The sequence below is a fragment of the Alternaria burnsii genome (assembly GCF_013036055.1).
Source record: "Alternaria burnsii strain CBS107.38 chromosome Unknown 756, whole genome shotgun sequence".
Classification (NCBI taxonomy): Eukaryota; Fungi; Ascomycota; class Dothideomycetes; order Pleosporales; family Pleosporaceae; genus Alternaria; species Alternaria burnsii.
In genome coordinates this window covers 206,736-219,829 of record NW_024066128.1, presented here as the reverse complement: position 1 = coordinate 219,829, position 13,094 = coordinate 206,736, and the positions used below count along the sequence as shown (strand labels likewise).

The 13,094-nt window shown below is 51.5% G+C and overlaps 5 protein-coding genes across 5 annotated transcripts; 3 read left to right on the top strand and 2 right to left on the bottom strand.

Moving 5' to 3' along the window:
* Positions 1 to 146: 146 nt before the first annotated feature.
* Positions 147 to 1,704, bottom strand: GT037_010506 (uncharacterized protein; the record flags this gene model as incomplete). The annotated part of the gene is made up of 2 exons (XM_038935553.1): positions 147 to 1,599; positions 1,646 to 1,704. 2 exons carry the CDS (start codon positions 1,702 to 1,704, stop codon positions 147 to 149), a joined length of 1,512 nt encoding a protein of 503 aa, XP_038781803.1.
* A 213-nt stretch (positions 1,705 to 1,917) lies between these two features.
* GT037_010505 (short chain dehydrogenase reductase) lies at positions 1,918 to 3,623 on the top strand (the record flags this gene model as incomplete). Its single annotated transcript, XM_038935552.1, has 4 exons — positions 1,918 to 2,103; positions 2,413 to 2,556; positions 2,609 to 3,460; positions 3,510 to 3,623. The coding sequence occupies 4 exons, from the start codon at positions 1,918 to 1,920 to the stop codon at positions 3,621 to 3,623; spliced, it is 1,296 nt and encodes a 431-aa protein (XP_038781802.1).
* A 1,002-nt stretch (positions 3,624 to 4,625) lies between these two features.
* On the top strand, positions 4,626 to 6,803 carry GT037_010504 (uncharacterized protein; the record flags this gene model as incomplete). Its single annotated transcript, XM_038935551.1, has 2 exons — positions 4,626 to 5,020; positions 5,069 to 6,803. The coding sequence occupies 2 exons, from the start codon at positions 4,626 to 4,628 to the stop codon at positions 6,801 to 6,803; spliced, it is 2,130 nt and encodes a 709-aa protein (XP_038781801.1).
* Positions 6,804 to 8,642: 1,839 nt separating this feature from the next.
* Positions 8,643 to 10,816, top strand: GT037_010503 (copper amine oxidase-like protein; the record flags this gene model as incomplete). Its single annotated transcript, XM_038935550.1, has 4 exons — positions 8,643 to 9,088; positions 9,137 to 9,831; positions 9,881 to 10,604; positions 10,657 to 10,816. The coding sequence occupies 4 exons, from the start codon at positions 8,643 to 8,645 to the stop codon at positions 10,814 to 10,816; spliced, it is 2,025 nt and encodes a 674-aa protein (XP_038781800.1).
* A 259-nt stretch (positions 10,817 to 11,075) lies between these two features.
* On the bottom strand, positions 11,076 to 12,668 carry GT037_010502 (uncharacterized protein; the record flags this gene model as incomplete). Its single annotated transcript, XM_038935549.1, has 1 exon — positions 11,076 to 12,668. One exon carries the CDS (start codon positions 12,666 to 12,668, stop codon positions 11,076 to 11,078), a length of 1,593 nt encoding a protein of 530 aa, XP_038781799.1.
* Between the last annotated feature and the right edge of the window lie 426 nt (positions 12,669 to 13,094).

Below are 13,094 nucleotides of genomic sequence, written 5' to 3'. Positions count from 1 at the left end.
GAATGTGTGTCCGTGAGAGATGACCATTGGTGATGTTGAGCTTCATTACTATATACACGCGTATGCTTGTAGCACGCTTTTGTCCAAGACGCCACCGCTCGTAACATAATACACATCTAGTCATGTCATCATAAGGATACTCATGCCTATCCTCTCGGCAAAGCGCCAGGTATAGCTCCCGCAATACCAGTCGTGGTCCGACTCTGTAACTTCGGTCGACCATGCGGTCCCTTCGGCCTATCTCGATCTCTCTGCTCACCCCGCCATCGCATACCATCTTCTCGATTATTCCTGCTCCGACTACGAGAGTCACTTGCACTGGGTTTCCTGACCCCAGCTCTGATCTCGGCTTCCCGCATTTTCTGGCCTTCAGCTTCTATACGCTCTTCCAGAGTAGCGTTCTCAGCAATCGGACTAGGGATGAAAGATGTTGAACCTGGAGCGGTACCGTTTCCTTCCATGACGGCGATCTCATCATCCTCGTCATTTTCGTTTTCTCCGGCTGCAGCGTCGGCGTCTTCGGTGGCGCTTCCGCCGCGCGTGTTGTGTTTTCGAGGCCAGAGTGAGGGGAGCACGATTTGTTGGAAGCGGGGTTCTACTGCCCGCTCGTCGAACCAAGCGTGGACGCGAGATTCGATCAGCTGAGCGATTTTTGGTACATCTTGCAGGCGGGATCGTGAACCAACTAAGGAACGAACGGAGAGGTCGAGACGATAGTCGTCTAGGAAGGTGAACGCTAATGTTGTAGGTCGGTGCGGTGGTGCGCCAGATGATGATGCTGGACGGCTTGGAGAAGAGCCTCGGTGTGTCTCGGACGTTGGCGAGGTCATGGGCGCAGCGGTAGGTGGAGGTGAGGAAGAGGGTATGAATGACACGGCCAGTGTCCCAGAGAACCGTACAATGCTCACAGCAAGCGCGACGGGCAAGACTGCAGACATGGGTTTCGGCCAGTTCAAGTTCAGTGTCGTCTCAACGCCAATGGTAATGACATCGCTCAAATCAACGTCCATCCGTGCCTGTAGTCTCTCTTTCTCGTTCCCTGTGTTTCCCGGCCCGTACCAAAATCCGTCTTCTGCAGGCATTACTCTGCAATTGCTGAAGATGGGGAACTCATCGCCCAACGCTATCTCCGTTACCCTGATCTCGCCAATCCAGTCTGGCTTGCTGCCCGTGTTCAAGACTTCGGTGAGCGATGTGAGGATTGCATCATCCTGCCGCGCGTCGGCTCTCAGCTGTGCGATTGTTTGCGCAATGAGCACGTTGAACCAGTCTAAGCTCTCCGGCTGGTGTCCCTTTACGTTGTAGTAGGTCTTCGCGAGGATAGTTGTGATGCTTGGTCCTCCTCTGCTCTCTTCGCCCTTTCGTATTATGCTTCTTGACGGTTTGTGGCGTAGAGACAGGGACGTTGAATTTGCGCGCGTCCTTAGTTGCTTGTACGATTGTTGGTGTGCTAGGGTTCGAGCTCGGCGGAGGGAATTGAGGTGTAACGCGCGATCGTCGGCAGATGGTGGCTCTCCAAATATAAAGAACTTTATGAAACAAAACATCAAAATCGCGATTGAAAGCTGGCCGAGCAGAAATCCTTGCGTGAAGGAAAGTCTACAGCATGTTAGCGGGGTCCTCCATGGAATGAAGGTGTGATTACGAGGATGAGCTGCCTTGTGTGACTGGCAGCGCCACAGGTGTGGGCACTGCTTTGACCATGGTTGATATTGCTATCGGTGGAACAATTGCATGTTGGTTGTGGATTGAACGGGCTCGAAGAAGGCAGACAGACGTAATTGTGCATCGGAAGGACGCCCGCGCAGGGACCGAGCTCTATCGATAAGAGAGCCTCCTAATCATTTCACCAAGTCTCTCCGCAACCCCGAGGTCTCCCCAGACTCAGAGCCGCCTGAAACCTCGATTCTGCCTAGGATGCCCCTCCTTTCTAAGGTTGTCACCTTCAAAACCCCTACCAACCGCGCCGCTGCTATCAAGGCAAACAGAGTCATCCGGTCCATCAAGAGCAGATACCGGGCCCAGGCCTTTCTGTTCCTCGCATACCACTTCTTCCTCACTTCGCCTATGCACCTTGATATCTTCATCATGTTCTTCATTCTGGTCAGCAACTTCATGAACCGACAACAAGCCTTCCCAGCCCACCTGGTTATCGAGGGGCTGCGGTTCCTCATCGACGAGAGAAGGTTCATCATGCCTTGAATGCTAAATCCAGCTACGATGGTCATCCGACATGTTTATTCTGACGCGACACGATACATTATGCGCATCAATCGCGCAACGAACCCCGTCCCCTCACGCGTCCTCGTTGCTCCTTCACTTGAAGCACACGGAGATAGCGGCAGTTGCAAGTCCGATTGGCTGCCAAGCTCCCCACCTTCTGCACCGGCTCGACATCGCATATCATTGTAGAGATTCCTCAACGTCGCTATGGATTTCGATACCCAAAGTCAAAGCCTTTCGCCAGGCGCGGCCACTCACAATCCCAATCTCATCCTGCCAGCAACATGCGACCCACCATCTGAGCACAATCCACCCAAGCGAGCAGTATGGATTGTAAGTCACTGAATAGGCCACCTGGTCATCGGTAGCTAACTCTGGAATGCAGGTCTTTGGGGCGACCGGTCATATGGGGCGTTCCCTCGTTCGAGCGATACTAGCGCATGGTGACCAATGCACTGCAGTGGGTTGGACCGAGGAGAACACACCAGAACAGATGGACAAATGGCAGAACAGGAATTGCCTCGGCCTGTTGTGTGACGTAAGAGTGCGCGAGACAGTAGATCAGGTCATTAAGAAGAGCATCGAATACTGGGGTCAGGTGGATGTCATAGCGAACAGCACCGGCTACGGCGTCATAGCAGCATGCGAGGACCAGGACGACTACGACCTGCGAAATCAATTCACAACAAACTTCCTCGGAACACTTCACATCTTGCAGTTGTCCCTCCCATACTTCCGCTCCCAGAACTCTGGTCGATACCTCATATTCTCGTCCACGGCTGGAGCACTTGGCGTGCCGGGACTCGGCCCGTACTGTGCGACCAAGTACGCTGTTGAGGGTCTGATAGAGTCCATGTTGTACGAGGTCGATATCTTCAACATCAAAGCAACATTGGTCGAGCCCGGTCATGTTCGATTGGACGAGCCAGACGATAACATATTACCACCCAGTTATACTTCGGCGCCTACTCCTGGAACAGGACCTCCGAAGCCGAAGCGTTATGGCCACTTCTTCGTGAAACCGAATCCAAGCGAACCCTATGCGGGGCTGACAAGTCCCGCGCAACACGCGCGACGGATGGTACAATGGCTGAACGACAGACAACCAGTCAGCGCTGTAAAGAGTGCAGAGTTGGTATGGCAATTAGGTCATTGTAGTTATCCTCCGCTACGATTGATCTTGGGTAGTTATGCTGTGGAGAGCATCCGTGACCGCCTGAAGAGCATCACCGAGGAGGTGTGTAATATCTTTCTCTTGCTGCACTAGAGTTATTAACTTTTCGCAGATCGAAGACTGGAAACACCTTTCGTTCCCTACGTCTATGCCTCCAGAGGAAGAAGGTGGGAAAGATGATGTCAAGGAGGAGCAAGAGCCAGACGATGAACAAATGCAGGACTGAAGGCAAACTTCCGGCATTGGCACTACCAACCCCGCATGCCCCGATGCATGCATCCGCTCCTGCAACTATCGCGCAGTCCACACATTGCCGCTCAAATATATGCAAAAACGGCAAACTGGGACGCACAACGTTCTTGAGATCTTAATGTGACAGCGCATCGTTTGCGTTTGCGTTTCCGGCAATGGAAGGTTCGGGGGGGCCAAATCCTTCTTTGAGGTTTCGCGAAAACACCTGCTTTAAAGACCTTTTGCGAATTCTATTTTTGGAACTTACACTTGAGGGAACCAGGCTAGTGTTGTACCGCTCTACCATCCGAGCTGATATGCCAACAGTATGTGCATTAACCAAGACTTCTATGGCTGCTGGGAATCACCGACCATCTTTGCTACCGACTACTTTAATCCCTTTTCGGCTATCCTTTACCGTGGTCTTATAGAACACAAATTCAGAAGATGCGGGAAGGGGAAAGAGCTAGAACATTGCCTCCGAATGCAATCGCCTGTTAGCAATCGACTCGTTCTTTCCAGCTTAACGCGGAGGGCGTGGCTCAAAGACCGTCCGATCTTATTCTTTCCGCGATTGGACAATCTCGCTTCGTGCATTTGTGATGGTTGAAAAGGGTAAGGCGTGTGTTGGCAAGCCTCCTGCGGCTGACATCCGCGGCCCTTACGCACTCACAACCAATCGTCAACTACGCCAGCATTCACGTCTCTAAGCCTTTGTGGGTTTCCTGGTGAGCTTCAGCCCCCACAAACAACTAAGATGCAACATGAACATTGGGCTGCCTGACGGCAAGGCCTGTGCTGATATACCGGCATCCCGTGCCACATCGTTTTATATGTACTACGACTGCCAGGAGCACGCGACGCGAATTTGTTTGCTTCTCCCTTTGTTTCACGAAGTCTTACTATCATCTACTTGTCGCTTCTCTAGCTTCAGTCGTCACTGGGCTTCGTTTGTTCTATTCACCTGTGGTCTTGCTGCCACTTGCTAGATCGCCCAATGGACAATGAGATACGCCAAGTCCCGCAGTCGCCAGTTTTGGTCAACAATGATTCTGGACACAATAGGGATAGCTGGAAGACTGCTCCCAGCTCACCAAAGGAAGACTTCAAAGTCATGATTGATGCTATCACCGAGGAACGCGAAAATTCCACCAGCTACACAGGTACCTCTAGCGAATCTCCAAACACGTCTCGACAAGATTGTAGCGAAAAGTTCGATCATGTCGAACACAATCCGGATATAGACGGTATTGACTGGAGACCTGGCTTCAAGCATCAATTCCCATGGCTCGGCTTCGCAGGACTTATGGTCATCCTCGTGGCCACCGCCGGAGCTGTAATCATACTGGCTACGTCTAACAAAAAGCGAGTCAAAGACTGGCCTTTTACGAAGTTAGTCAAATTAGCTGATTAGACATGAAACGGAGACTAACAGACTAGGTTCACCGCCCAACCCAACGTACTACTCAACATTGCGAATCAAGTTCAGAACCTGGGGCTGGTTACATTGATTGGTCAGGGGCTGGCTATCGCATGGTGGAGGACAGCCTTGCGCGGAAGCTCACTCCGGAAACTACATCAGAATCACGCGTATTCTTACAGCTTCTATGCGATTATCACTTCCGGTAGACACTTCAACATTATCGCTCTCGCTGCTCTTATGACGAAGTTCGCCGTCATCGACAGTACGCTATTTCAAAAAGCGACAAAAACTATCGTCACCCAGGAAAGTGACTATATGAACCACACTATGACTGGGTTCATCGAGAAAGACTGGCCAGCGAATTCTGGTGGTATACCCGGAGGGGACGGCAATATCAAGACCGTCAATAAAGCTTGGGCTAACGTACTGGATGCATACAACGGCAAGATCGCAAATGGTAAGGTACATGACACTCTTGACCAAACAAAGTCTTTTTGGGATTGCCCTTTTCGACAAGAGTGTCATGGCGCTATTGAGGGCTTAGGCTTCTCATTCAACTGCACCAATACATCCAGGCAGGTAGACTATGGTTACGAAAGACGAGAATCAGAGCTACAGGGCATACCTCCATCGGACAATTCGTATGCGCTATGGGATGTCAAGTTCAATGCCTCGTGGCCAACGGGAACCAAACCGTACGCCAGCATCGATCTCGAGATGCTCTACGTCGATAGCAAACCTGGACAAGACGAGCACTCTTGTCCGGGTACTATGACTATCCGTAGGTGCGAGATCAAGCCCGCCCTCGTTCAGTATCCCGTTACTGTTATGGTACCAAGCGAAGAAGAACTAAAAGGCAAAAACATTGTCACACACATCAAGTTCTCTAATGATTCCCGCCCCGAAAACTGGGAAATTGGTGAGAGTCTCGACAACATTACACAGATCGACCAACTTGAAGTAAAAGAGACTGTCAATCTCGAAGAGCAGTTCGGCAAACCCTCTACTATCGGCGCTTTAACATACATCATGAACAACCTCTATGAATCCTCAGCGAATCTTACCTACAACAACGACACATGGGATATTGTCGCTCGAGGCGCCTCGGCTCAGACTACTTTTTATGGCCAATCGGATGAAACTCTCAATCGTTGCTGGTATAATATTAGCCAAGGTAAAGACGATCCCGCCGTCGAGGTATTGCGCAAACTCAACACCCTGAGCTTCGTGACAGCGTTGTACATTACAGGCGCGCCTTTTTCCAATAAAAGCTTAGACGGCGACCTCGGGATGGCCAACCAAACAGTCATCGCATCAGTCACCGGTATCGTTGAGCAATACAAAACCTCATACGCCTACGTCGCTGGCGCCCTCGTAGCAACTTTCGTCACTGTTATGCTCGTCCTACCCGTATATTGGGGCTTCTGGCAGCTCGGCCGCAAGGTCACTCTTGGTCCGCTTGAAATATCGCAAGCCTTTGGTGCGCCCATCATCGCGCCTGACAAGACAAAAGCATATCATGGCGACTTCGATCAGGTACTTGAGGATGTTGGGAAAAGGAGGGTGCAGTACGGACAACTCAAACATGCGCCGCCGGGACAGATGGGTCTTGCAGAGCCAGAGAGGGTCGTCGTGCCGAAAGCGAGTCACCGATGGCGAGTGAGTGGGCAGAGGGAGAATAGGAGGATCGGACTTGGTGCAGCTATCGGGGGTGTGGTGGCTGCTACTATCGCAGGAAATGCGAAGGGATGAGGGGCAATCTTGCCAGGTGTTGGATGTGCTGTAGGTGATAGGCCTACGATACCTGCGACCAAGGCCATTCAATCAACTCATTTACTGAAGCACAAACTGACGTCCATTGCCATACAAACTAGGCCTATAGTAGACCTAGAGGCACATATTCTATCTCTATGGCGTACGAAACAGCGTCCATGTGTAGGCAATAGTTTTTGTAATTGGAGCTAGAGCGAGCGCTATGTATGGAAACTTTTGCAGCATAGACTAGAAGTAGTTCCCACAGAGGGATAAAAGTCGCATGATACCGTAGGAACAAAAAACAAAAGCCGCTGTGCATGTCTTCTTAGATAATGTCTACCACGTCTAGCAAGCTGCTGCTGGTGCGGAGATAACCGGCGCTAGTGCCGCATGCCAGCCACCGCAGCATTGTCACGTGCGCTTCCGACCACCCCCTTAGAAACACATCTCTGTTCACCACAACCACCGCACAACGTCCATGAGGACAAAAAGAAAGTTGATAGCTGCATCGGCCGGGAATCGAACCCGGGGCTAGCCGAAACTGTCCTGTGAAGGATGGCAACGGCTAATTTTACCACTAAACCACCGATGCGAGGTTTCGAACAACTGGAATGGCTGATCTGATGGAAGGAAGTGACAAAGCAAATTTAATATCCGTACTATTGGTTCACGAGATCTAGGAAACTGCCTCCAACTTCGCCTGTGGGTCTTCGGTCTGGCTAGGGAATAGTGTCATGCACGAGTCGAGAGCCGTATTACTAACTAAGACTGTCTGAAAAGATCGTTAATCTCCACTACGGGCGCCTAGACGGTCTGCTCTCACCCAGGCATCAATATTGCTATTCGAGGAAAGCCTAGCGAATACTGCACCGCTGTGATTTCGTCTGCAGGGAAATAAATGCCGGAAGAATATCGGCTATTGTATCGTACAATATCTTGATGTTGAAGCAGTTTTACTGTACAGCATGACACCGAATGTACGGCTAAGAAATCTTCCTAGTCCTGCGGAATATCTCCAGGGCTCTCTTCATAGCGACCTCGGGATCGTCCTGATGTACAACTCGAGACCCATAGACAATGTACGACAAGCGTACACAGACCCAGCCAATTCAGTACAAGCCTACGTAGTCTTCACACTACCATGCCAAGCCGGTACATTGTTTCTGTCACTGTTGTATAGATGTCTTCCGAGATCGCACGCCTTTCGTGATTGAATCTTGGTATCATCAATCTCCTTGTATGCTCTAGATCACTCATCTACATGATACGACTATGAATCCGCTGCAAAGATTGACAAGACCCATCGCCCAGCTTGTTGTGGCAGCGCAATGGCAATGTTCCTTTAAGAGAATATCGCGTCTCTTCCCAAGCCAGTCGAGCAACCCGACCCACAGCGGACACAATTCCGCTGAGCGGTTTGCTCTTTTCACACGCAACGTTCCGCGAGATACACAACAACAGCGCATGATTTCCTGTTCATACCCATGAGTCACAGGAGTTGGGATAGATAACATATCTGTTTTCGTGTATTGCTTGACAGGGCGTGCAGGACTCGATCACTATTATGTCGCACTAACCAGAAGTAGTAGGTACATGCGATATTCCGCCAGAGAGCATGACGGCGGTACAGCTTTACGTGTTTGGACTTATCGCCACGCTCTATCATCCAATGTCCCCGCTTCTACGCTTTGGGACACGGGCTCGGCATCATGTATATGCCTGTAGATAAATTGGGTGGTATCCCATCGGACTTGATGACCTCCCATCTACACTTCACTACTCTAGGGTGAGCATAGGATCACATCATCATTCTTTATCCAGGCTAGACGTCTTACCATGGCACCTCACCCCTTCAAGATCCTCAACGTAGAGGAGACGCGTATCGCGCGTGACACTGTCCTCTCCCTCCACAAAGACTGCGTTGTCGACTTTCGAGAGATCTACCTCCAAGAACCCGAGAAGGAGCTCATGAAACAATACCTCGACCTAGAATATGCAGCAAAGCCAGGACAATCACCAGCTTCCAAGCGACCAGCGCGGTTGGCGAAGTGTCAATACGATGTTATCGGAACCGACAAGATACCAGAGTACCACGAGTCTGTCATAGATATTGAACAGAAGAAGAGGGTACGCCATGAGATCGTTGGAAAGGAGAAGCAGGCCAGTTTGACCCTGTGGGAGTTCCAACACCTGGTCAAGGCTTGTGAGGAAAGCGACATGTTCAAGGATGCCATGAAGGAGCTCAAGCTACCTGATGGGTTTGAGTTGGTTGTTGAGCCCTGGTAGGTACCTACTTTCCAGTTATCGATGTAGACTACTAACGACACAAGGCCATACGGTGGTCTTGACATTGGCGCCGAGAACCGAAGATACTTTCAAGGATTGTGCTTTGCACAGGACACACGGAATGGAAACGACGATTCCAACTTCTACGCCTACCCCTTACCACTAATTCCTGTCATGGACGCGCAAACGAGGAAAATCATTCGCGTTGACCGCTTAGCCACAGGTGGAAAGGGCGATAGCCTTACCGGCCAGACACATTCTGAGCGTGTTCTAGACCATTGCGAGGGTGCGGAATACGTCCCCGAGATGGTCGAAGGTGGTCTTCGACAGGACGTGAAGCCTATCAACATTACACAACCAGAGGGTCCTTCCTTCAAGGTTACAGACGAATCGCTAGTCGAATGGCAGAAGTGGAGCTTCAGAGTATCATTCAACCCGCGTGAAGGGGCTGTTCTACACGACGTCAAATACGACGGTAGAAGCATCATGTACCGGATGAGCATTTCTGAGATGTCGGTCCCGTACGCAGATGCACGACCACCCTTCCACCGCAAGCAAGCATTCGACTTTGGTGACGGAGGTGCTGGTAACTGTGCCAACAACCTTTCCCTAGGTTGCGACTGTCTCGGCGTGATAAAATACTTTGATGCGGTCATCGTTGGTTCCGATGGCGAACCAAAGGTCCACCCCAATGTGGTCTGTCTTCACGAGCAAGACAATGGTATTGGTTGGAAGCACAGTGAGTCTCCCAAAACAGTTTCTCAGCACGAGCTAAAGTGAGAAATTAGCCAACTGGAGAACTGGACGCGCAGTAGTAACACGACTACGAGAACTCGTCGTTCAGTTTATTATCACCCTAGCGAACTATGAGTATGTGTTTGCCTACAAGCTCGACACCGCCGGTGGTATCACTCTTGAAGTCCGAGCCACTGGTATCGTCTCAGTCGTCAACATCGACCCAGGCAAGACATCAGACTACGGCAATGTCGTATCAGGAGGTGTGCTTGCCCAAAACCACCAGCACATCTTTGCCGCTCGTTTTGACCCAGCAATCGACGGACACAACAATACCGTCCTCTATGAAGAATCCCACACCGCTCCCTGGAACAAGGAAACCAACCCCAATGGCAATTTTTACGAAATCCGCAAGACAACCATCGACAAGTCCTCTGGTGTTGACGCCAATCCCTTCGACCACCGCGTCTTCAAGATCATTAACCCTTCCAAGAAAAATCCAAAGTCTGGTAACCCTGTAGGATACAAGTTCGCACCGCTCCCTACGCAGAAGATACTTGCTAGCCAAGGTAGCATCCAAGCGCAACGAGCGCTCTTCACAAACCACCATGTGTGGGTGACAAAATACCAGGATGATGAGCTATACGCTGCGGGTAGGTTCACGCTACAGAGCCAGCTCGAGCAAGGTGGTGTGCATGACATGGCTGCGCGAAAGGACAATGTCGAGAATGAAGATCTTGTTCTCTGGAACGTGTTCGGACTGACACATAACCCACGGTAAGATTCATCGCCTTAGATGAAGGTTGGCGCATATACTAACGACAAGCAGAGTCGAAGACTGGCCCGTTATGCCTGTCGAGATTTACCAAGTGCATTTCAAGCCCAGCGACTTCTTCGAGCGCAACCCGGCTATCGACGTACCAAGCACGAAGAATAATGCGTCGGTTTTGGTTGAAAAAGGATGCTGCTCTGGAGAGCAGAAGCTTTGAGTACTGTTGAAACGAGTCGTTATTAGTTCAAGGATATCCAATGAGTTCCCACGTATGCTGCTCGGTCTGTCACATTGCAAAAGTGATGTCGAGGTTTTGTACACATAGTGGTACTGTGGTGGGTAGTAGTTGATGCTATACGATACTATGTATGCGTTCTACATTCCAAAGACTGAAACCAATCTGATAGTCATCCAATCGTCAAACAGTGGTATACCAAACGCCAATATACGCCAAAGTCATGCTCGTACACGAATATTTACATCCCCCAAGCGCCAGCGACGGCATTCAAAGCACCATCGACAGCCTCCTCTAGGGTCTCAACACGCAGTCTGAGCGTGCGGTTCTCCTCTCGCTCCTTCGCTAGGCGGCCCCAAACAGCAGATTGTGCGCCGCCCTGGCAGTTGGCGCATCCCCACCCACCTTTAGCGATGTCGACTTTGCCTTCTCGGGGCTTGTCGTATGTGCTTCCCCGTTGTAGCGATTGAGGCTTTCGGCCCTTCGGTGTGGTGTCGTGGATATCGTTGTCGAGAATGGATGAGCGGTCGGTACCAGTAGGGCTGAGGCAGCTTCTTGAGAACACGCTCGCAGCGTCGGTCTCATTCTCAGACTCGAAACCAGAATCGACGCTGATTTCTGAGCCTGACACACGGTTGTGTCGACGGGCAGACTCCTGGCACGAAGTGTGCTCACACTGTGGTGTTGCTCTAATGAGGGCTAGACTCCTCTTACGAGCTGCCTCTTCTTCTTGACGAGCTTTCTTCTCAAACGCGAGGTCTTCCATGAGGACGCGCATTTGCTCGTCCTGCTCGGCTGCTCGTGCTGCCATTGTCTCCAGTTGCATCTTCAGGTGCCTTGCCCGTGTCTCGGCTTCATCAAGCTCATCGTCCTGCGCGCTCTGTTCGGCATGTGCGTCTCCTAGGGCAATAGAGACTTGGCGGTAGGCGGTCTGGTAGCGAGAGAGGAGGGCTTCGGCGTTGGTAAGAAGGTCGTGGAAGGACGAAGGTGCTAGCGGATCGGCGGGACCGTGTGGGAAAAGGGAGTGTGATATGTTCAAGTTGAGTAGCTCGTCGTCAGGGTTGTGGTATGTGGGCGACTGCTGTGGAGGGGGGACGGCGGCATTCTTTTGTGTGGACAACAGCCATGCGAACTTGCTGCTAGCGGTGGGCTGGCTCGGTGCCTTGCTCGGTGTGTGGGTATCATCTGATCGCATCGGGCTCTGCGACGTGCCCCTCGTGAGGGAAGAGCCACGGTTGAAGAGGTTGGTCATCATGTTGCCCCTCTCCTCTTCCTCCTCTTCGGACTCGGAATCGTAACTCTCTCCTGACTCGGAGCCGGAATCCGAATAGTCGTCCTGTGGCTGGACACCTAGCTTCACGGGCGCAGAGGAGCCGTTGAACCAGTTCTGTAGTGCCCTAATCTTAGGCTGGCTAGCGCTGGATTCGATAGCGCCTCTTGAGGGAATGAAGCTTGCCAGAGATTTTGTAGGTGAAGATGCTCTTGAAGTATGCTGTTGGATTGTCGATGTTGCGCGATTGAAGTTGTCGAAGATTGTGCCGGTCAAGGTGCGCTGGTGACTACTTCGGCCAGTCCTAGGGAAGTCCTCTAGTGGGGAAGGTGCATGTGGGTCATATGCAGTTGCAGTAGTGGGTGTTAAAGCGGAAGGTGGTGGTTGAAGCCCGGTGATGTCCACGTCGTCGAATTTGTTCACCTGTTCGCTGACCACAGGCGCAGACTGCTTGCGAGTGTGATACGATGGGGATCTCACGCCAGTATGCTGCGAGGTATGGGTCGCATAAGGGGCCTGAGGCGGCTGTTGCAGCTCCAAGTCGTGAGGGGCGTTGCGGCTCATTCCAAACTACTGCAACTAAACGTCCGGTGCCGGGATTGCTAGACGGTACGCTGTTTGGCGGTCGAGGACTGTGTCAGTCGCCCAACGATTTGTCGAGCAGACGGATGGAGATGTGTGAAACGCGAAAGCACTTCTTTCCTTGCTACTCGGCGGGGCGGGTGCTGAGGGTAACCCGGCCAACACGATGAATTTATCGATAAGAGCGAGGAGCGAGAGTCGTGCCAAGGTAAAGCGGCGGTCAACGAGCGTCTGGTGGTAGAATGTGTAGAATGTGCAGTACGGCAGTTGACTGCAATTGTGGTGTACCAAAAGGCAAAAAGAGGGTTCAATGTTTCGTCGAGCAAAGGGCGAGGTTTTGTCCTCGATGGCTGTTTCGTGTGGTTGGCAGGAAACAGCGTGGCAGGGAATCTGGATTTTGTGAGGCTG